The 25,172-nt window shown below is 36.0% G+C and overlaps 1 protein-coding gene across 1 annotated transcript; it reads left to right on the plus strand.

The window, feature by feature from the left end:
• The first annotated feature begins 8,209 nt into the window (after positions 1-8,209).
• On the plus strand, positions 8,210-15,074 carry LOC107791991 (uncharacterized). The gene is made up of 3 exons (XM_016614161.2): positions 8,210-8,448; positions 11,594-11,751; positions 14,589-15,074. The coding sequence occupies exons 1-3, from the start codon at positions 8,283-8,285 to the stop codon at positions 14,694-14,696; spliced, it is 432 nt and encodes a 143-aa protein (XP_016469647.1). The 5' UTR covers positions 8,210-8,282; the 3' UTR covers positions 14,697-15,074.
• The last annotated feature ends 10,098 nt before the right edge of the window (positions 15,075-25,172 follow it).

Genomic DNA, 25,172 nt, shown 5'->3' on the forward strand with positions numbered 1-25,172 from the left:
CTCCAGATCAATAAACACCATGTGGAGATCCTTTTTCCTATCCCTGTACTATTCCACCATCATCCTAATAAGGTGGATAGCTTCTGTGGTAGATCGCCCCGGCATGAACCCGAACTGGTTGTCTGAAATAGACACCGTCCTTCGCACTCTCATTTCTACCACTCTCTCTCAAACTTTCATGGTATGACTAAGTAATTTGATGCCCCTATAGTTGTTACAACTCTGGACATCACCTTTGTTCTTATACAACGGAACCATTGTACTCCACCTCCACTTTTCAGGCATCCTATTAGTCTTGAATATAACACTAAGCAATCCAGTAAGTCATTCCAAGCCTGCTCTACCCACACACCTCCAAAGTTCAACCGGAATTTCGTCTGGCCCGGTAGCTCTGCCTCTTCTCATCTTACGCATTGCCTCTATGACTTCATCGATCTTAATGTCCTTACAATTACTTAATTCATGGGGATTGTCGGCATTCCTCAATTCCCCAAGTATAATCTCCTGATCCCTTTCTTCACTTAGAAGTTTATGAAAGTAGGTCTGCCACCTCATCTTAATCTGGTCATCTCCCATCAAAACTTTGTCGTCCTCATCTTTTATGCACCTCACTTGGTCCAGATCCCGAGTTGTCCTCTCTCTCGCCTTAGCGAGTCGGAATAACTTCTTCTCCCCGCCTTTGTTCCTTAGTTCCTCGTATAGACGAGCAAAAGCTGTCGCCTTAGCCTCTGTCACTGCCATCTTTGCCTCCTTCCTAGCTCCCTTATACATTTCCCTGTTCACTCTCTTCTCCTCCTCGTCAGTGCTCCATACTAACCGCAGGTAAGCCGCCTTCTTTGCTTCCACTTTACCTTGGACAACTGCATTCCACCACCAATATCCTTTGTGGCCACCATTGTGGCCCGTAGATATCCCTAACACCTCTCTCACCGCCTTTCTTATACAGTCCGCCGTCGTCGACCATATTGTGTTTGCGTCCCCACTACTTCTCCAAGCTCCCATTGCCGATAACCTTCCTTCCAACTCCTTAGCTTTATCCTTAGTCAAGGCGCCCCACCTAATCTTGGGGCGTCCTTGTATTGACCTCTTCCTCCTCCTTATCCTAATACAAATATCCATCACCAAAAGCCTATGCTGTGTTGAGAGGGTCTCACCTGGGATAACCTTACAGTCCTCGCACAACCTTCTGTCGTATCTCCTGAGGAGGAGATAGTCAATCTGAGTTTACGCCATCGAACTTTGGTAAGTAACCAAATGTTCATCCCGCTTCGTAAAACTTGAGTTTGCAATGACTAGATCGAAAGCCTTGGCAAAGTCCAACAGGGAAATGCCCCCTCCGTTCCGCTCCCCGAAACCAAAGCCGCCATGCACCTCAGTGTACCCACCTGCAGATGACCCAATATGACCATTGAAATCTCCTCCTATGAATAACCTCTCCGAAGGCGGTATACTACGAACAATCTCATCCAACCCCTCCCAAAAGCGCCTCTTAATATTCTCATCCAAGCCTGCTTGCGGTGCGTACGCGCTAACGACATTCAAAGTATCATCGCCCACCACCAACTTAATAGTTAGTAGTCTATCATTCACTCGCCTGACCTCTACCACGGACTCTCTAAGATGGCTATCTACCAGGATACCCACTCCATTCTTACCCCTCAGGACACCAGAGTACCACAACTTATACCCATCCACGTTTTTCGCCCTCGATCCGACCCACCTAGTCTCCTGGACACACGCTATATTAATCTTCCTCTTCTGAAGGATTTTCGCCAACTCTATGGATTTACTCGTTAGTGAACCTATGTTCCATGACCCGATTCTCAACCTATAGGCTCCCTTGCCCCCTCTACCTCCCCTGCTACCCGACCCACCCCCTAACCCCAGCCCCACACTCTGCCCCACCCGAGGACATGCCCTTATTCTATCATCCCAGACTGCAGCCACTACACCTACAACAATCTAGAGAAGACTCACTAATGCACAATGGACAACGAATCAAAATAGAAGGAAACAAGTGGTAACTAGTATCCTAGTTGAAAGGTTTAACTATTGCGAAGTAAAGTAACAGTAATTTAGCTAACACCAAAATGGAAACAGTAAAACAGGAGGTACCAACTCCTGTTAACAAAACATGTGGCTGATTTGCTGTACTCGATGTAGTTGTACGCTCACGCACCACTTCCTACCGCTCTTTGTTGACACTCGCCCAGGTTGCTCTCCTTTGCCAGTGCTCGTGCGCCCAACTTGTCTCCAATACTTCGAGAATTCCTGAAAACACAGAAAATACCACGACCCAAAAACTAGAAGGAGCTAACACCTCTACCACTGGTATAGTCCCAACAATATAAAATGTACAAAGAAAGGAGAAGAAGAAAACGAGAATATAAGGGGGTGGGGGCAGTTTTGGGATGCAAAAAGGGTGGGGCAAGAAGATCTGATACTATTATATAGTTATAGTATTATATATCATATAATACTAATCATTCAAATCGAACAGATAAAGAGTCATGCAAATGAATTGAAGCTTCGATTTTGCAAAAAACAAAAATACCAAACAATCCCAAAACCAAAATAACTAATCGAACAGAAGAAGAACTGAATCAAATTGAAACTGTTTCGACCAACCTATTTGTAAAATAAACGGAATAAATTGGAAACTCAGTGGAAATGCAAAAGGGAAAAATCGTCCTAATTCTCCCAGCAACTAAACATAGAGTACAACAAGTGAAAAGATTGAAATATGAAAAAATGGTTATAGAAATTGAGGAACTTACCGAGAAAGTCGAGCATCTTTAGTCTTAACCAAGGATTGATAGAGATTAAGAAAGTGAATCTGGCGATCCGAATAATTTAATTGTATAGGGATAAATCTGAGAGCGATCTCTCAGAATATCAAAATGAGCGTATAGTGTTCACTCAAAAGGCCAAAAAGTCACAAAGTCACAACAGTTTAGAGTGAAAATCAAGCGAAGAACATAGACTCGGAAATAAAATTGAAAGAGGATTGAAAGAAAGTTTCTGTAAAAATAGTTTAATTTTTACCAATGTCGTCAAAAAAAAGGCAAGCGGGAAGAATGCTGAATCAATCAAAAACTTTAATATTAGGTGCAAAAAAAAATATTGAACTCCAATAAGAACAAAGATTCAAGAGAGAATAAGAGTTAGAAACCTAAACCATAAGTCCTGAACTGAAGACTGAAAATGCTTACAAGGTCTATTCGAGTATTAATTACTTCTGGCTGGAGATATGCTCGGAAACGTGAAGTCAGCTCGGAGATTCGTCGGGTTTCCACCGGAACACCGACCGAGGTAGAGAGTGAGAGGAAGTACTTTTCCGGCGACGGCGACGGAGACACGGAGAGAGTCGACGTGGAGGTGGAGATTGGTCGGTTGGAGTCGCGGTCTGCCGAAGAGCTTCGAACAGTGGCAAACTGGTGATTTCGTTCGGCTGGAGTTATCTCAATCTGGGACTCGTATTACTCCCTTAGTTAGCATAAGATACGAACAAAAAATATGTTCAACTCTCTCTCTCTCTTACAACTAAAACTCTCTATTCTCTTTTATGTGCTACTTGCTACTATTTTAAGCTAGTCGGCTGCAAGCCAAGGCTAACTACTGCGCCTCTCCTATTTCTGCTTTGTGTTTTTGCTTTCTTCACTTCACTGGTATGTTCTAATTCAGATTTTAGTCCTCAAACCAACATATTTCTGATATGGTCTTATTTACTATTTTTGTTGTTCAACATGTAATTAGGATCCTGAATTCCCTCTACATGTTAAGTTATGCTTTACTTGTCAATGACCAGCATGTTTCTATACTTAGTACATGTTTCTTCTATGAATCCCCATGATTGGTATGTTAGTTTGATCATGGTCTTAGTTGTTTGGTGTTGATATGTTAATCTAATCCAATACCCTACTGTCCCCCTAATCCTCTGAACATGTATGAGTTTCTGATTGTGTGCTCGTATATGTTCCTGCCCGCTACATGTTTGCCCTCACATGCTCCATATTTATCCCTCCAATCCCATTCTTTTGCTTGTATTTGCTGGACTATTCTTGGTCCTTGGTGTGATGCTGACTTTGTTTTGGTTCTGAGATTGGTATGCATGCTCCTTCAAATTATTTTCATCAGTTAAACTTTGTCATAAAACTATTCCAATTAAGTTTCTCTTTTCAAAATTGTTTCTTACTTACCCTTTTTCAAAACTGTTTTCTTACTTAAACTCTTCAAAACTATGTCGAGCACTCTCACTCTACTCTTAGACCACTAAGTTATACCACCTTTTGTGTGAGCATTGCCTTGGGACCCTTGATCTCCCTCTGAACTTTAACACACAAAAGTTGGTCTTTCCACACTACACTTACTCTATCTTGGCTATAAAATCTGGGTGTGAGCACTGTCCAGGAGCCCTTGAGGTCCTTAGGGAACTCTGACACACCCGGATTATAAGAAAGGTTGTGAAACAATACTTGGCAGTGAGGACATGGAGACTTGGGCCTATTATGTAGGCTCCCTATAAGTAACTTCTTATTTTTTCTTTATTCTCAATTGTGTAATTCCTATTCAAAGGCCTGTAATAATTATTTGTAAACGACTCTGGGGTTGGATAGTGAAAAGGGGTGGGTAATATGCATGCTGTAGTATAATCCAGGGTAGAAATCATGTTCCTGGGTTTACTTTCTCTGTGCGCAATAGCAGCCATGTTTAGGTACAACATGCCAAGCATGTCGTGCATTAGATATCATGCTATTTAGGATTTATATGTCCTTTTTCAACATCGCATCCACACTTAGAAATCCTGTCTATAGGGTAGATAATAACAATAAAATAAGCTGCTATTATGTAATTCTGCCCATGTAAATATGTTCTGAAATTTCACTTAGAAATCCTGCTTTAGGTAAACAACATCAAAACTGTCACTCCAACCCATTTTGAAGCTGTGCATAATTTGATGTGCATTTAGAAATCTTGTTTAAGTTATTATGCAATATGCTGCATTAGACATCATGTTATAGGATCGCACTTATTCAATTACACTAGTCTAAATACAGATGTATAAACAGTCCTCCTGTTCTAAACAAAGTGGTAATTAGTCTATGAATGTTTGCAACATTTAGAATTGCATGCTACTAGATATAACAACATAGGATTATTAACAAATCTGAATAACTGCTACATATTATTTTATGCCTAGGCAAGCCTTAGGTAATCAACTTTAAAATAAAATCAGAAACGTCTTTGTATTTAGTGTTTAACTGTCAACATGTTAAAATTAGTAGGCAAGCCTGATTAGGACTTCCTCTCTGAGTTATGTAATAAATCTGACTCTGCTGTTATCACTTAGATGTCACGCTTAGGATCTGAATTTAGATCTTAGTTATGTATGTGTCATGTTGTTTATGTGTACTATGTGTGGAGGTATATCTAAGCCTTTTATTTGTCTTCCATGCTCCCTTTTAATTGAAGTTTTATCTGTTTATTATGTGTCGCTTTAGTGTTTTACCTTTAAACTTGAGGGTCTGTCTAGAACCCCTTTTTTATAGGATAAGAGTCATAAATTCCTCCGGAACTGATAGGAAGAGATGGGTAACGGCATGCAATAGGGGTCGAGACCAACCCTTGCTTTAATTACTTTCATGGGGTGGGAAAGGGTAGATACGAATATGATGACCGGTGCGTTAATACAACGTGTAGCCCCTCTTTGATGAGTGTCATACCGGATATTGCATTGAGGTGATCCATATTATAAACAAACCTAGGATACCCCTTTACATTCACAAATATGCTTAGAGTGTAATTCTTTTCAAATCTAGCTTTTCATTAACTATTTTTCGAACATCTGTGTGCTTAAACTTAAATCCCCTATTATTAGAGCCATACTTGTTTATTTGCTAAATTGTACAAATCCACAAAAGCTGTTTGGCCAGGAACCATACTGGTGGATCCTGAGAGGTGCCTAACATCTTCCCCATAGGATAATTTCAAACCATTACCCTGTCTCTCATTACCAAACATAGTTATAAATGAACCCTCTAGGTGCCCTAACGCACTTTAAATCGTTAGGTGGCGGTTCTTCAAAATGCAAACCCATTTCCCAAAAGGAAAGAGTTATCTCAACCAAAATGTCATAAACCCGATTTCGCGAGAAAAAAGGGGGGCGCAACAGATCAATCAAATGTAACAAAAAGGAATAGCTAATTTAGAGAATGTGAGTTGAAATTAGAAAGTAAACTAGTGAAAAATATGATGAAAGCAAAATAGAATTGATGATAAGGTAAATATATTATTCGGAAAAGGGTCAATAATATCCCTTTTAGTATTAAATATTGTTTAAAATTATCCTTCATTACTATTCAATCAAAAATACCCCTACCGTCTTACTACTAAACAAATATACCCCCAAATTAACGGAGGGGCCATGTGGCAGCATTTAAGATAATTGGTCCATCTGATATTATTTTTAAATTGGACCCAATCCAATACCCGCTACCCGACTTAAAAATTAGACCCAGTTAAGGATTAACAGCACGCTCCTCCTGGATCTACTTGCGGAGCTCCTCCATCTTCTCCTATTCGGCCTCATTCTTTTGCTCTGCTTTCCATCCATTTTCAGTGTTCTGAAGACTCGTCGTGTGCCATCCCTTCTTATTCAAAAACTTAAACACCATCGGAATCTTACAAGATTTATAGGGCTTAGACTGTGAGATAGAGAATTTCTCTCTTGCTTATATGTAATACCTGCACATCACAGAAACCAAATAGGAGAATAAATCAGAATGCAAATAAGTAGATTTAGTTAGGATTTCTGACACACTCAAAATTCATTGATTCCAAATTCTTATGTTTCTTCTTTAAATAAATAGAAAAAAATCGCAGAATATTTATTAGTAATAGTTCAAGGGGATATTAGTACCCAACAAAACCTTGAAGCAATTACAACATCGAAATCAAATAAGCACGAAGAATTAACTTTGACAAAATAAAAAAAATGGCTTGAGGATTTCCATATGCAGTAAGAGTAGATCGAAAAAAAAGAGAAGGAATTAATACCTAATTTTACCAATTAAGGAACAACTTTAATTAGGGTTCTAGGGAGAGTCGATAGAAAGAGAGTTAAAGAAAGGAGATCTACAGCTTGATTCGGGGGAGAAGGAGATCGTTGTAGCTCGCCGTCGGAGTATTGGCAGCCTCGCAATACTGGTTCAATTGGTTCGAAAAAATGTGATCGCAATTGGCAGACACATCCCCACGAGCGAAAAAATTAGGGTTTAGGTTGTTAATCCTTACGCGGGTCAATTTTTTTAGATCGGGTCAAGTTCAATTTGAAAATAATATCGGATGGACCGATTGTCTTAAATGCCGCCACGTGGCCCTCCGTTAACTTGGGGTATATTTGTTCAATAGTAAAATGGTAGGAGTATTTGTTTTTATTTTAAAATAAATAGTATAATGGAGGATAATTTTAAACAATATTCAATAGTAAAGAGATATTTTTGACCCTTTATCGTATATTATTTAATTTAGCAAGAGAAATTTTTTATTCTATTAACACATTCAATTCTATCTCTACCAAATTTAAAATTTAAATAGTTTATTAATAATTATATAATTATAAATTACATACATATTATACAATAATATAATAGTAATTTATATTTCGGAAAAGGGCCAAATATACCTTTCTACTATAAGAAAAGGTTTAAATATACCCTTAGTTATACTTTCGGTCTATATATACCCCTACCGTAATACTATTGGTTCAAATATACCCCTCTTCTGTTAAGTTTGTCCAAGGTGAACATCCAATCTTACGTGACACTTACATTTGATGAGGTGGATGCCATGTGGCAAAAAATCTTCGCTCGATGATTATTTAGTTTCTCCTGTTACCTTGTTTCGGAAAATTTTATTTTGTGTCTCATACAACTAACATTAGTTGTATGAGACAACTTTTTTATCTCACAGTTTTGTGGACCCAAAAGTGTAAGATTGAGGTCCACAAATTTATAAGATAAAAATGAGCCTCATACAACTAGTGTAAGTTGTATGAGACACAAAATAAAACTTCCCCTTGTTTCAAAGCTAGTGTCACCTCAACACCCCTAACCCATTTTATCCCTCCCCTATATTTGATTTTCCACCGCTAAAATATTTAATAATATTATTTATACAATAATATAATATATGTATGTAATTTATATTTTGGGGCTAAAGGCAAGGGCTTCACTTGCCTTACCTAGAGCCGCCCTTGTCTTTTTTGCAATCTAGTCGCAGTCATGCTCGCTGCTAGACTTTTCGGGAGGACATTCTTGGCGGCGGCAAAATCAGAGAGTTCAGTCGCTGCAGCTACTGCTTCTTCTGCTACTTCTAGAACCCTTAATCCACTCGAGCAGTTCTTTGAAGTTGATAGAACCCCAGAGGACGATAAGCCTGTTGTCTATGGTAAATTCCCTTCCATTTTCTCCTCTGAAATTGGTTGATGGCATAATTGGTTATACCTCTATTAAAATGATCAGTATTACTTTCTGCTTCTGTAACGCATGTAAGATCAAAGTACAGTTATTGGTCTTTAAAAAGGGGTTATTTGTTCTGCTGGTATGCAAACAAGTGAAATGAGTTAAGTATAGCATATCAAATGGATGGGCTACCCATAGGTCCAGCCTAGTTGATTCCTTTTTCGTTTTCTCTCCACTATCCTTTGACATTTGTTTGTTAGTTCTTTGGACGGGGAAAGCTACTGCAAAAATAAATGTGTAACTGAACGAATTAGTTGTTCTGCAAGTGCTAAACACTAAACTGCTGCAATGTAGTGGAAGAGCGTCTGCAACTTTTGATTTTTGTTGCTGATAGATGATCTCGAGATACTTACCTCTTGGCCAAAATTCACTGAGATGACATCCGCAAATGAACTATGTTTTGTGAATTGAAACCATGCATCAGGAATACCACCTTTCAGATGCTTTAAAGAAGCTACACAACCTGAAGTCAGCTAGTCCAGAAAGTGAAAGTCTAGTTGTGAAGATTTAAGATCATAGCATGCCAGATGTTTAAAAAGAAAAAAGGAATTTCTGGTTTCAAAATTCAAATCAAAGTAAAAGGTACTCACTCGGTGACGTAAGTTGTGTACAAGCAATGTATTTTTTCGTTGTTGGGAAAATGAACACTATTTTGACTCAAGGGAAGCACAACAACTCTAATAAGAATATTTGCTCCACTTCTAGGGTTAGAAGGTAAGTAGCTAATAAGTTGGTGCAAAATTTTTCAGGGCTTTGAACTTTCTCAAAAATTATCAGGGCTTTGAATATGCTTTTGTATTAAGAAGTGATGAATTGGTGTGTGATCTTAGATTGTACCTGTACATTACCACAATATGACACACTCATTTTGCCATCTCTGTTTTAGATACAAAAAGGTCCTCGTCCAGAGCATCACTGTATAGTGTCTCAATAACAAAGTGATGTTCTTTCTTTGACTCTAATTTTATTTTATATCTGGAGTATCAAATGAATAACGTGTAAACATGCATAATTGTGAATCCTATAGCATTTATCCAAATTGTATCCACTATCTTTTTAATCTTTTCTTTCATTCTAAATGTCCTTTTACATGAACCTTTATACCTCAATTCTTGAGTTTTTAACTCAAAACATCTCCAATGTTTGCTCGTAACTGTAAATACATCCTTAATGTATCCTTGTTAACAGACGTCCAAAAACCAACAGCTGTCTTTGCAGCATTTACTGCATTTCTCTTCCTTCTCCGTGATGGTGCTTTTAAATAGTCTTGCTTATTTTTGCATTTTTGTCTTCTGGAATATATTTGAATTTAAAGTTTGGTCTTGTGTTGTTAATAAGAAGATTGTTTATGTAACTGTCAATGCACTGCTAATGGTTCTCTGCTTCTATTGTTAAATGTTTTCTCTGAGTTGATTCCATGCTTGAGTTGCAGTTCAATTCTCTGCATTGTTAGAGCATTTTTTTCCTACTGATACATGGATTGCTCACTCCTTCAAAAGTCACATACCAACAAAGCATCTAATCCTAAAAACCCAGTGAAAGAAATCAAACAAGACATGCTCATTTTTTTGCCTTTTTTTCTTCTTGCACAGTGTTTGCTCACCCAGTTTTTTAAAAAAAGTGCGCTAATGCCATTTTCTTTCCAAAAAATATAAAAAAATCACATCATGAGCATTTTCTCAGTTGCAACGCACCAATGGCTTTGTATTATTGATGCATCACAGTGTAACTTGATTAAATTCAATGATCCAAGATGAGTTATAGAAAGAAAAAGAAATAATTAGACCCACTTGAGAGCTTGAATGGGCGAGATATACTACAATTTGGGTTTGAAGGATTCAATATAATGTTAGATGTTATTAATTTCCGTTGTCATTCTTATGGTGCTTCTGCTAGCTCCTCCTTTGAGTATTAGCTAGGCTAATGTCACACTTGAAGGTCGGTGGCTAGAAACAAATGTTTTTAAGGGATATATGGGTGATTCCAGAGGGTCTGGAGCTTGGAGGCCGCCATGGAAGAGAGCTTGAGTTTTTTATTTTGTCCCAGTGCATCTCTCATTGCTCTATGGGATTGCTCCCCTATTAAAACCAGTTTGGGAAAGAAATTGGGATGCAAAAATTAAGAAAGCCTAAGAGCTGAGGCTGAGATAAACAAGTACATGAGATTCGGAAATACTCACATGAAAGTCGATTATGTTGTTGGTGTAATTGAGGCTTATTTTTACAAATTGAGGAAGAAATGGAACCATGCTTGTTACAAGGAAGAGGCTCCAGCATGTGACAAGTTGGTTTCTGTTAGTATTAGCAAGGTTGTCAACATTTGGGCAGAAATGGTTTATTTTTTTAACACCAGGGATGTTTTCTGTTAACATGCATTAAGGATGTACTTACGAGCAAACATTAGGGGTGTTTTGACTTTTGAGCTAAAAACTCCTTAATTCTATGTAAAGATTAGGGATCTTTCATTGTGTTTCAGTGGTGGCTATTTCATTGTTGAAAATTAACCTATCAAAAAAAATTACTGATGAAGGTTGTTTCTCTGTTGGAGTAGTTGGTTATTTACGAATTTGCATCCTGCTTATCAGCTTATGATTTAGTTGCATGCCAAGTTAGGATAAAGTAGCCAAATAGTTCTGATAAAAAAAATGATTATGTTACCCAAATAGTTATCCTCACTGTGGAGGAGAGGTTGAAGCTCATTATCCTATGTGGTTTCAGTGGCATTCGTGCCTCAAATGCTTAAAGGTATTCTAGTTAAATGCACACTAGCGACTGAGGTTCTGTATGCTGAGTGACCGGCTGGTTAAATAAGGGAACGTTTGGTTGCAAAATGCAAAGCGGGATATCCAGGGATTAATCCTGGGATTGTTATCCCACATCCAATGTAGGATAGCTACTACCACCATTTTGGTATAAAATTTCTACCAGTATTAGCTAATACCGATAACCAAACATGAGATAAATATTATTCCAAATTCTATTCCGGGATTATAATCCCTTAAGTTTATGCTTGTGCCATTGATCTATATATATCTAGCGGGATAAAGTCTGAAGTTTTAAAATGATAACCAGGTCGAGGTTGGAAGGCTTCTGAACTGCGTCTGAAGTCTTGGGATGATCTTCAGAAGCTATGGTATGTTCTTATGAAGGAGAAGAACATGTTGATGACTCAACGCCAGATGCTTAATGCTCAGAACCTGCGATTTCCTAATCCAGAGCGTATTTCCAAGGTAAAGTCAGTTTCTTTAATAAGCTCCTTTTCATAGTTTTGATTTTGTTCTCAACTGTCAAACATTTATTTACCGTTTACTTCTTCTAAATAGGATGTATCAACTAGTCTCTTCACCTATTTCTGAAGTAAATGTCCGAACTCTTCGTATACATATAAGTGTTCACTTAATTGGATTTGCTTGTTAAGACAATACTCTAATTGCCAGGTAGAAGTAGAATTTATATGCAATATAGGTAGAATTTTTTTCTAGATTTCCAGAACATAACATGTGCCCAAGATTGTCTGTGTTCTACAATGTGGGGCAAATTTCTAGGGGGGCACATTTCTTTGATCCACGGTCCTCTGTAAGCATATGTAGTCCTCTAGATACAGAGCATATGATAGAATTGCTTTTTTGGGAATGCCAGAGCTTTTGGTGACAGTTTGTTCTCTCAAATTAATTGATTATCCACATATTCTCTGCTGCACTCTATTGTTTTTTCTGAGAACACAAGTTTTCCTCTGTAATCTTGTAAATTTATTGGTGGCTTGAATTTCGAGGAACAAGAATCAACAAGCCTATATATCCGCAGAGAGTCTGGAACATATAGTTCAAGAAAAGTTGAAGATTACATTTCAGTGAAGTACTGAAGCATAGAGCAGATCTTTTTAACAGTTCAGAATATCTGTAATGTTAGATATGGAAAAGGGTCGGATATACCCGTGTACTAACGCATATTGTCCAATCCTATTCCCCGTTATAAAAATAGCCCTGACGGAAATGACACGTGGCACACTCTGAATGAATGACCCAACCTACCGCTAAAAAAACCTCATACCCACCCCACCCGTTTCCCTTTCTTTAATTTTTAACCAAACCCCTCTTAGCCATTCCCAGTTTCTCGTCCTTCTTCCTCATCTCATCTATACACTTCTATCTTCCTGGTGGTACTAAATCATAAACTCCCTCCGTTTCAATTTAGATGAGGTAGTTTCAAGAAAAAAAGAAAACTTTTGAAATTTGTGTTCTTAAAAGCTTAAGGGATAAAAAAAACTTTGTGGTGCCATGACATTTGTGTGATTATAAAAGCTTCTCATTAAGGGTAAAATGAAAAATTTAAAGTTGAATTATTTCCAAATTTAGAAATGTGTCATTTATTTTGGAACAGACTGAAAAGGAAAGTACCTCATATATTTTGAAACGGAGGGAGTATTAATTTCATATTTTCTGATAACCCCCACGCCTGCAGCCTTGTATTTCAACAACTTGCATTTTTCTTGGTATTATGTCGATTCAGTTATTGGTGTTGGGGAAGAAGAAAAGGCGCAGCTATATCCGTGAATGGATATAAAACCTGCTTGTTTATTTCCCTCAATAGAGTCCAAACACCTTATAAAACCCTTGTTTCTTTCCCACTTTTATAGACAGTTGGGTTGATTGTTTAGAAGCTCAATGCGAAATACTTGTAAACTTTCATGTCGTGCACATTATGAGATGATTCCTTTGACTTATCATATAATGTTAGAAAAATACCCAGATACCTTTAAAGAGTAGTTATTCACTTTGCTAAATCTTATTGTCACAAAATCCAAGTAGAAATAAACAAAGTAAATGCAAAAGAATTTATGCTCCAGACATATATGTGGCAGAATGCGAAATCAGACACCTATTTCTACTTTGCAATGTCGCTAAGGAACTTCGGAACTTGTTCTTAAATCTATATGGGTCACTCCTAGTGGTTTAAGCCTTCAACTGCTGGTACATGTGGAAGGTGCAGGCACACAAAAGAAAGGTGTGGCAGTCCATTCCTGGCTTCACCTTTTGGACTCTATTGAGGGAAGAAACAAGAGTAAAAATTAAAGAAAGGGAAACATGTTGGGTGGGTGGGGTTTTTTAAGTGGTGAGTTAGGTCTTTCATTAAGAGTGTGCCACGTGTCATTTCCGTTAAAGTAAGGGCAAATTTAGAACTTTGATGGACATCAGGGACAGAAATAGCCAATAAGTATAACGTGGGATGGGACTGAACAATATTTGATAGTAAACGGGTATATCCGACCTTTTTTCCGTATTAGATAATCAAAATTTCAGAATTTTGTTGTAATACAACAATAACAAACCTAGTGTAATCCCACAAGTGGGGTTTGGGGAAGGTAGAGTGGACGCAGACCTTACCCCTACCTTCAAGAAGGCAGAGAGGCAGAATTCTGTTGTAATAACTATTAAGAATCCAACCAAACCATGCATCAAAATTTAGGCAAGGCTTGCATTAAAATATAGAAATTAGGCAACTTGAAGTCTTAGGGGCCTATTAACATGTTGTTGGGAAAAGACAGACGTAGAAGTAGAAGAAGCATATTGATTGGCATGAAGCTAAGATCTTCTTCACAATACTTGACCCCTCCTACCCTGGCATTGTGGATCACCCGTTTATCCATATTGCATCCTGCAGACTTATATAGCAACAACTATTACCTTATCCAAAAAATTATAATTAGCAACAACTATTATCACTCTTTAGCTTACAGGAAAAAAAAGTAAAGATGCATGAAGCAACTGAATTACATGCATCACCTTTTAGAATTACTCAAAGTAGTAAAAACAAGCTCTAATAGCCAAAGCAGTATATTTTTTTTCACGATTTTTTGGTAAGCAATCAAACTCATTTGAGTTTAACTCTTTTATTCTTTTAAGACTAGTAAACAAATTGGATTCTGATTTTTTTTTGGTTTACTCTATATTTCATCAATAGACAATTGAAAATTCTACATGTGAACCCTTGAGGCACTAAGCTATTAGAATATTGCTGATGCATGGAGTTCTCTTTAACATATTTGTGACAAATGATTGATATTCAGGTAAGGAAGTCGATGTGCCGAATCAAGCATGTGCTTACTGAGAGAGCAATTGATGAAGCAGATCCAAGGAGGTCCACTGAGATGAAGAGGATGATAAATGCTCTATAAGTTCCATACACTCATTGGTAATAGTGTTGATGTGCCTTTATAACGGGTATTTGGACCTCCTCTCTTCTATTAGCGCCAAATGTAGGAAAGTCATTAGTTTGTGTTTAGTTCAGGAACAGACATATTTCAGCCGGTAGACCGGACATCGATGATGTCAAACTCTGTGAACTAGTTCACTAGGATGTGATGAAGATGGCAATTTTGTTTAAAAGATTTGAAGTGCTGCATGTGCTGGTCAGTTGATACATGCTTGTGGATTACTGCGACTCTAGTTTGGTAAGGTACAAGTGAAAAAGTTATTGCTGTAATAAAAGGGTGTGCAAGACCACTCTGGCTGATATTTACTTCATTCAATAGCACATCCCACGTTGCTGCGAATTTTTTGCATTTACTCCTTCAGCAGCTCCACATATCGCTCTGGTGCCTTCATTTATTGCCAATAATCAGTCTCACATATATATGATATATGCATTGTAATCACCCACTCCTGACGTTCTCCTTTACCATGGCCGTCATTGTGAGCGCCTAAAAATGGATTGTGTGAAGGGAAGAGGATGATAAGAAAGTTCATTTCTTTACCCTTTATTTTAAGTTATGAATGCATATTATTTGTTCAATATTATCGATGATAAGTTGCCTTCATGTTCGACTAACGTGAGACTCATTAATCCCGACTCTCTTTGGCACGTAATCTACTGGTTTTAATTCATATCAACGTATACATATCAAATTATAAATGAAGCAAGCATATCAATATATATTAAATCAAATACCCAGTGAATTTGAATATTTATACATCTTTAATGGATTTTTTAATATAAATATAGGGTCCAAGCAAAAAAACTATTAGGTTTGTCCGAACCCGTAAATAGTATGTATACTACATATATAATGGATTTTCTAATAAGTACAATATAGGGTTTAAGCAAAAAATTACTAAATTTGTCCAAACCCGTAGACTAAACTCTCCCTCCGCCCCTGAATCAGCTTTTGGCATATACAGTATTCTGATTTCTGAAATGCGTGGTTTGAATTTTGACCCATGTTTATCTCTTCTTGACAAATACACGAATTGGTTGGTGCCGCCTTAAGAAACTTGTTTCGTGCTACAATTAATCATAAATTTAAATCGAAATTTTCCTCGTACACACTCAGTAATAGGCTGCTAGGTTACAACTTACAACTATGTCAACGTTATTGCTCAAATTTAAGAAGCCTTTTAACATTGTGGATGTAGCGCCGAAGCACCTAATTGTATAGTAACTTAGGATCTTGGGACCTCTAAATCCTAGCTTTGGTTTATCTCATAGGCCCAGGCCAGCATCTACTTATGCTTAAATATTTTTCCCTAAACAATATTAATCCCCTAAACACTACTAGGATTAGTATTGGAGTTACCAACTATATCATTTAATGATTGGAGTTTGCATTGTTTTTATCCAAAAGGGTCATAGATAACTCTATATTTAATATAGCAGACGGTATTGAATAAAACCTGATTATAGAGTGATTATAGAGTTGAATAATGACGGCGAATTTAAGTATTATGTTGAAGGATAGGTGAGCTGCCAACTTTGTGCGAGTCTTTTGCAATGAATCTAACAGTCTAAGTAGGTTCTTTATTACTCTATATTGTACTCCTTTTTCATGTTAATAATTACTACCGTTTACCATTTCAAAGTGTTTACATTTACTTTTTACCAAATATTTTTCCAAAAATAACAATTGTCATGAATCGCCAGTAAAATAGGCAACTAATAAGGCAAGGCACTTCAAAGTTAATCTTTAATCTGAAGGAAAATAGTGGGTGACTTCCTTTAATTTAAGTTAATTACCAATAACAGTTTTACCTTCATAAGTTGAACATACCTTTTGTTTTACTTTATACTTGCAGTAAGAGTTGTAAAAATGTGTAGGCTGTTGGAACTACAAGTTCATTAATTACTCATAGACATACTTAGCAAGAACGTTAACTTAACGTTCACTTAATTCTATATCTTGGTTCTTATGAGATTCATGCAATACTGCTAATCTTTATGTTAATCCACCGACCTCCGGATTATTTCATTTGAAGTGATAAATAGTAGTGAAATTTCACATTAACCTTTTTTTTTTTCTCCTTTTAAATTTTATACAAATTGAAATGTACGATCAGGACTCTCGTAATACAGATTTAATACGAGCATAATTATTCAATTTTGTGAACTTCATTTGAGAAAAATTGAAATAAACAAACTATTAAAAGGCGAAAATATTTACTTGAAATTTTATTTTCTCTTAAAAGAGGCCGTCTGTCATGCGTATTAGTATTTCATCTGTTCCAAATAAAATATTTTGATTTGGCTAGACTATGTATTAACATATTCGTAGAAATTTTGAATTTGTATTTTTTGAGGGAGAACAGGGAAGAATATATTTTTAAAAATTTAATTTTCAATAAAGCATACAATTGACGTGAACTAGGAAAGAGACGGGGAAGTCAATTATTTGACATTAAGAAAGTACAACTTTATCACATACGTAAATTACATCTCACATTCACCATGTATAGTAATTTTACGTATTTTTACAACATATATTTCCATTCAGCTTTTTAAAGATTAATCCAAATTTGTACAAATCCCAAATCTTATACATATTCTAGTTACCATCTAATTTTTACCACAGAAAGAATTTGTTTATATCAAATACAAACTAGATATAATAAAATAAAGTACTTGTGGGATGTAATCATAATTCATAATTGCGCAATGTTTATCAAATACACGTACTCACTTTTGTCAAACAATTAGGAAATACAAACTGAAATTCGTTACCAAATCAATAATTAGTAGGTCGTAACTCGTATGCCTCCATAATGTATTTTTTATTTCATTGAACTATGCGTTAAGAACAATAAAAACATGATTAAGGATACGTTTATTGTATTGTCACGATTTTCTAAGATTTTTGTATGTTTATTGTATTGTCATGGTTAATCTCACTTTTAATTAGGATCACAGCTTTGCAAAACACAATTAAGTATTTTCAAACTAAATTCTAGAATAACAAACATTTTTATTTCCAAGTTTAAACTAGATACACTAGCTAATGTGGCAAAATTTTCAGTGTTGCTTAGGCTTTCTACTTTGTGTTCATAGATTTTGTAGAATTTTCTCTTCTTATACATGAGATCAATGCTTAAATTCAAACATTGCAAATTCAATTAATTAATTTGCTCTCCGATTTAAAGGAACATTTATGGCAAATATTTTCATGGTTTTAATTTGTGTATACTTTAGTTTAGTAATAAATATAAATGTCCGTCACATGTTTGCCAAGTTATGTTCATCTTCAATGTAAACATTTCAAAATAAATAAATAAATAGAAAGTGTAACTACTACTTCAACCTAATCTCATGTTGAATTTATTATCTTATTTAGTTTGTTATAGAAATAATAAAAAAATCAACGTATATAGGAGAGAAATATAGAACTTGTTTTCTAACAAAGAGTAAAGCACTCATTAATAAAAGTTGGCAACTATCAACATACACATTGAATATCACATTTCACACTTCATACATTCAAAGTATAATATCCAAAGCTAAATCTCTTGTTGAACAATTAAAGGGCATTAATAATGTAGAAAGTAGTTATGCAGGATTTAGTTATACGAGAATTAGTTACGTGAGGTAGTTATATAAGATTAGCTATATAGTGATTTTTGGTCGAAAGTAAATTTTTTATTTCAACCAGTTTTCAATATATATCACCTGCACTTTTTGACTCAAGTAGCAGGTCTCAAGAATAACCAAAAAACAAGAATACAACCATATCGTTGTCTATCCAAGACCACTTGAGAAAACATGGATCTTTCTCTATCCTATTTGCTATGAACTGCAAATTAGGATAAATATTCAGTATATTCAATATAGGTCTCCATTTGCATTTTTGTTGACCTGTTATATGCACTTGGATTGTAATGTCTTTAGCTATGTCCTTAGCCTCCCTTTTTGGCTTTGAAATCTTCTGTTATTCCTTTCCATCCAGATATGTACGCCACAACTGCAAAAATAATCCCTAAGGTTGTTTTTCTTGGATTCCTGCTATTGACATTGGTTGATAACCACTTCACTTCAGACTCCCAATTTGTGATGTTTCTTTGGTATCTTAGCCATATCAGCATTCTTTTTCACAAGCTTTTTGAGTATTGGCATTCAAAAAACATGTGAGCATGTATTTATTCAATATCTCTTTCACATAACACACATGATTGGAGAACCTGAATTCCCCATTTTGCGAGCCTGTCAAAAGTAGCTAGCCTTTGTTGTACTGTCATCCATAGTATGACTGGTGTTTTGGCAGAATTCCCGTTTACATAACTAGTGATTTTCATTGACTTTGGGATAACATGGCATAGAATAGATATAGGCCTTCTTGATGTTGAATCTTCCATCAGACACAAAGGAGTCTATCATTGTTAGATCGGATGCCCACCATTCTCTAGCAGAGAATATATTTCTTACTAACCAGCTGGCTTGTTTTGGAGCAGTCATGGTAGCAATATCGTTATGTTTTATGTAGTGACTATGGATCCACCTAATCCATAGTTTATCTTTCTTTGCAGTTATAACCCATAGGAGTTTGGTTAGAGCAACTTTATTCCATAATGCATAGTTGATGATGTTTAGACCACCAGCAACTTTTGGTTAGCATAGAGTTTCCCAAGCAACACGAGCTCTATTAGAGTTGTTATGTACTCCAACCCACAGGTAACTCCTACAAATGCTATTAACTATCTTGATGACCTTCTTTGGTATTAAAAATATGTGCGCCCAATATGTCTGCATTTCAAATAAAATACTCTTAATGAGTTGTAGTCTTCCAACATAGAATAGAAACTTTGAAGTCCAATTTCCGATCCTATCTACAATCTTCTCAACTAATGGCATGCACTGGTGGATTATGAGCTTCCTTGTGGACAGAGGTACTCCATAGTTATATAGTGATTAGTAATACATAAATGTAATGTGGATATTAATTATTATTTGTCTATTTTGTACAATTAAAATTGTTAGTATATTTTAAACAAAAGATATAAAAGTTTGAATAGAGGGTATTCTTGTCATTTTTATATTTTAATTCAAGTATTACTATATACATATTTATTATTCCATATTCTACATACATACATACATACATACATATATATATATATATATATATATATATATATATATATATATATATATATATATATATATATTCATGTGGAGCTAAACATTGTATTAGCTATGCTATGTTTTATGTACAAATGAAAAAAAAAACAACCAAATATTGTATAACTTATGTTAGATTCTACGTTGGGATTATTTTTCATATTTTTGTCAACAAATAATATATAAACTTATGCTAATTTTAATATATAAATAACTCCCCGGCAACCAAATGACCCCTTAGTCTCTTTCTTTTTCTTTTCTCTTACCCAAACATGATAGCAACATAAAGTTTTTTGCTGATGAAATGTGTGTTAAAATTTTCTAAAACAGAAAAAGCATCACGAAAATTCATTTAAATGTAGAATAAAATATGAGAATTTAGGATATTATGAGGTGCCATACAAAATATAATGAAGGCATGGGAAGACCATAAAAACAAGGGGAAAGGATTTTAAAAAATAAATTAATTATACAAGATTTGAAAAATTATAACTTTTAAAAGGATAAAAAAACATCAATCTAAAGTTAGAATATTCTCTGACTTCTCTCTAATTTTCTCTCTCTAAAACATCAAGGATTGACGCATCGACAGTGAGCTAACGTGTGCCTCTGTCGGCATGGGTAGAGGGAGACCAAAGAGAGTGATTCATATCACAAATTCAAGAAAGGAACCAGCAAGTTTGACAAAATTGATGAATCGAGAGGAACTGAGGACATGCATAATTCGCAGAGCTCAATGGAACAGTTGTAGAGCTCAAATATGATATGGCCGCCTCTGCATGGATCGATTTCAGTTAGATTGTTTTCAATTGACAAAGGTGATCATAGCCAAACTCTCATGGCATCGACGAAGAGTCCAAATGCTGAGAGAATTGATGCTGAAAAGGAGATTCAGAGGAAGGAGACACAACAACTAGATGTAACTAAGCCAGTTACGGAGCAGGAAGTTCAAATTTATAAAAAAAATTGGATGAGGAGATGCAGAAAAACAAAAAGGAATTGATGAACTTATTCGTTGGGAACAATTTAGCTACTAGAGGTATGAACCTCAAATTTGTTGCTCGTATGTTCAAAAATGGAGAAAAATAGTTGAACTAGATAATGCTGAGGTCGATCGTGAAACAGTAAAATGGAAACATGCAATTGTGCTATATGTTGTTGGAGATTCTCCTTCAATATGTGCTTTAGATCGATTCATCACTGCGTATTGGAATTTTGTCAGTAAACCAAAAATTTACTTTAATAATGATGGATATTTTGTGGTTAAATTCAATAGTGTGGAAGACATGGATGTTGTGTTGATGTCAGGGCCACGCACTATAAGGAATAAACCTATAATTGTCAAAGCATAGTCGCCTAACTTTGATTTTGATACATAAGTATTACAGACAATTCCTATATGGGTTAAGCTGCCAAATTTGTCACTAAACTGCTGGAGTATGAATTCATTTAGTAGGATTGGGAGTGGTCTAAGAATCCCAATATATGCAGATGAATGCATGACTAAAGTTGAGAAAATTTCATATGCAAGGTTGCTAGTAGAGATGGATGTTACAAAGGATATGCCTAGAGTCATAAAAGTTATGGATCCGATGGGTAAAGTTTTTGGGCAACAGGTTGCATATAATTAGATACCTGAATACTGTCACACTTGTCTTCAAGTTAGCCATATTTGCAGACCAGCACAGACCATACCTGATGCCAAACAGAAGCAGCAAAAACCAAGGATGGAATGAAGAAGAAGAAGAACAGAGCCGGACAAGGTGGAAATAGTTGCAAATGAACAAAATAAGAGCATGGTACAGAATACAATGGTAGTTGGTGAGGATGATAAAACAACAGAATGGGAGCAACCTAAAAACAAATCTGCAAGAAAAAGTGGACAATCCAAAATAAGAGGAACAACCGGTATTAATATAGTGAATGGATTTAGCCTACTCAGTTTTGAGATAGCTGGTGTATCAGTGGAAAATTCTACTATGGAGAAGGGTCAATACAGCTACAAAGGTGATACTGGGGACCCAAAACTAAAGCAATCAAATAAATGAAAATTATAGCTTGAAATGTGAGGGGTGTAAACAAAGTATAGAAGCAAAAAGAAGTATAGAAATTTATTACAAATAATGATGTAGGGTTGATAGTTATACTAGAGAATAGAGTAAAGGAGGAGAATGCAAGTAGAGTGATCAATAAAATTACAACAAATGGGAGATGGTGTGCAAACTACTCACATAGCTCTAAAGGGAGAATGTGGATTATTTGGGATCCAAATAAAGTGGAATTTGAAGCAACACGTATGAGTGCTCAGGCCATGTATGGTATAATTAGTATCCCTCAGTTGTAACTAAAACTCAATATGACAACAGTCTATGGAATACATACTATTGAGACAATGAAGGACCTATGGGAGGAATTGAGAAGTGTCAATAATTATGTTCAAGGACCATGGTTAGCTATTGGAGATTTTAATGCTATAACTGACATAAATGATAGACATTTTGGTAATCCAGTTCAGGAAAGTGAGATCAGAGATTTCAATAATTTCTTGCAATCAAGTGGCATGACTGAACTACGTACAGTGGGTAGAAGATATATATGGTCAAATGCGCAAATTTATAACAGGATAGACATGTCACAAGTGAATGCTGGTTAGTTGATAACAATAGCTGATTTAGAGGCGGTGATATTAAATCCTGGAATTTCTGACCATACACCACTAAGTATTCAACTCAAAAAAATTGTGCAGAGGAGTCCAACTATTTAGCGAAGCACAAAGATTTCTTAAATGTGGTGGCAAATGCATGATGTAGGCCAACTGGTAAAAATTACATGAAAGACATATGGTGGAAGCTCAAAGTGTTGAAGAAAGATTTGAAGCATTTATACCAAAAAAAAATCAGAAATGTAGAGGAGAAGATTGAGTTATATCGACAGAAGTTGCATGATATTCAAACACAAATGGGAAGACACAATCAACCAAATGTGCTATTTGCAAAAGAAAAAGGAATGAAGCTTGGATTAGAGAAATGGAGCCTTGTGGAAGAAAGTATACTTAAATAAAAATCAAGAAACAAATGGTTGGAATTAAGAGATGATAACACTACATATTTTTTTGCTAGTATGAAGAATAAGCAAGCTCAAAACATGATCAAAAGTCTTATTAATGCCACTGGTGATATCTTTCAATAACCAGAAGACATAGTAGAGGAGGTGACCAGTTTTATAGAAAGCTTATAGGCAATGCTGTTGATCAGCTACCAGCAGTAAATCCTGAAATCATGAAGCGTGGGAATGGATTAACAAGACAACAACAATTGCAATTGATAGCACATGTAACTCATGATGAAGTATATCAAGCCCTTATGAGCATAGATGATCTCAAAACTCCTGGTTGTGATGGTTTCAATGTTCTCTTCTTTAAAAAGGCTTGGACTGTGATTGGAAGAGATGTTATAGCTGTTGTGATTCAGTTTTTCACGAATGGGGATATATACAAAGCTATTAACTGCACAACAATAACATTGATTCCAAAAATTAAGAATCCAACAAAGATATCTGAATTTAGACCTATAACTTGTTGCACTATGTTGCATAAACTGATCTCCAAAATCCTCACTAATTGTATGCAGGGTGTTATGGACAGTCTTGTGGACAAAAGCCAATTTGCTTTTGTCCCATGAAGGTTAATCACCAATAATATTATATTGAGCCATGAACTGGTGAAAAGGTATGGAAGAAAGGGTATCATTTCTAGATGTATGTTGAAAATAGACATGAGGAAAGCCTACGACTCAGAGAAATGGCCATACATTGAGCAAATCCTATATTGCCTCCAGTTCCCAACTAAGTTTGTTAAATGGATCATGTGCTGCATTACAACTATTTCATACTCAATCCTTCTCAATTGTGAGCCAGTGTTACCATTCCCAGCAAGAAAAGGGTTGAGACAAGGGGATCCTCTCTCCCATTTTTTATTTGTGCTTGCCATTGAATACTTTAGCCGAAGTTTAAAGGGGCTCAGTGATGAACCTAGTTTCAAATTCCATCCAAGGTGTAAGAAATTGCAAATTGTACAGCTTGGGTTTGCAGATGATCTTCTATTATTTTGCAAAGGAGAGCTGCAGTCTGTCAACTTGTTGGTCCAATACTTCCAACATTTCTCACAAGTGTCAGGTTTGGTTGCTAATGTAAATAAAAGCTCAGTGTATTTTGGAGGGGTGCAACAAGAAGTTCAACATAATATTCTACATGCTATTCAATTTAATAAGGGAGAGATGCCTTTTAGATACTTAGGAATTCCCCTAAGTACTAAAAGGCTATCAATTGTACAATACAAACCACTCATAGATAAAATGCTGGCCAGGATCAAATCATTGACTACTAGATATCTATCATATGCAAGCATACTTCAGCTTGTGAAATAAGTGCTCTTCTCTATTCAAATATTCTGGTCGTAAGTTTTTATTCTTCCCAAAAAGGTTGCTCAACTGGTGGAATCAACCTGCAGAGGCTTTCTATGGACAGGTGGAAGTGAGCTCAACAAAAAAGCTCTGATTGCGTGGGATAGATCATGTCTTCCTGGAGCTGCATGTGGTTTGAATATCCTAGACATATATGTGTGGAATTAGGCAACTATTGGGAAACTACTATGGAATATATGCAGAAAGAAAGATTGCTTATGAGTGAAATGGATTCATTCTTACTATACAAAGAGAGGCATTGTATGGGAAACCAAGACTACTCTAGCTTCATAGATTGTGTAGAAGATCATCAAAGCAAAGACACTGTTTGAACAGATAGGATTGACTGAGGCAGATATGAGGAACTACTCAATAAAGAAAGTATATGGACTCTGTTGAGGAGAATTTCATAAAATCCCATGGAGAAGATTGGTATGTAATAATGCAGGGTTACCTAAATGGCTATTCATCCTATTTTTGGCTCTTCACAGGAGATTACAAACAAAGGAGAGGATTGCATGTTGGGCAATATTGAGGACATGGAATATGTTCTATGCTCAAAAGAGAATGAAGATATCGATCACCTACTGTTTAAATGTGACTGTGCTAAACAAATGTGGTCCAAGCTGCTATTCTGGCAAGGAATTCAGAGGGAGGTGAGTAATTGGTAGCATGAAGTAGCATGTGCACTTGAGAATGCAAAAGGGAAAATTGCTGAACAAGAACTGTATCGGATGACACTAGCAAGGGGAGTATACCATTTATGGAAAGAAAGAAATGCAAGGATTTTCAAGGCTCAAAGAAGAACCGCTGAT

The sequence above is a fragment of the Nicotiana tabacum genome, chromosome 6 (assembly GCF_000715075.1).
Source record: "Nicotiana tabacum cultivar K326 chromosome 6, ASM71507v2, whole genome shotgun sequence".
NCBI lineage: Eukaryota > Viridiplantae > Streptophyta > Magnoliopsida > Solanales > Solanaceae > Nicotiana > Nicotiana tabacum.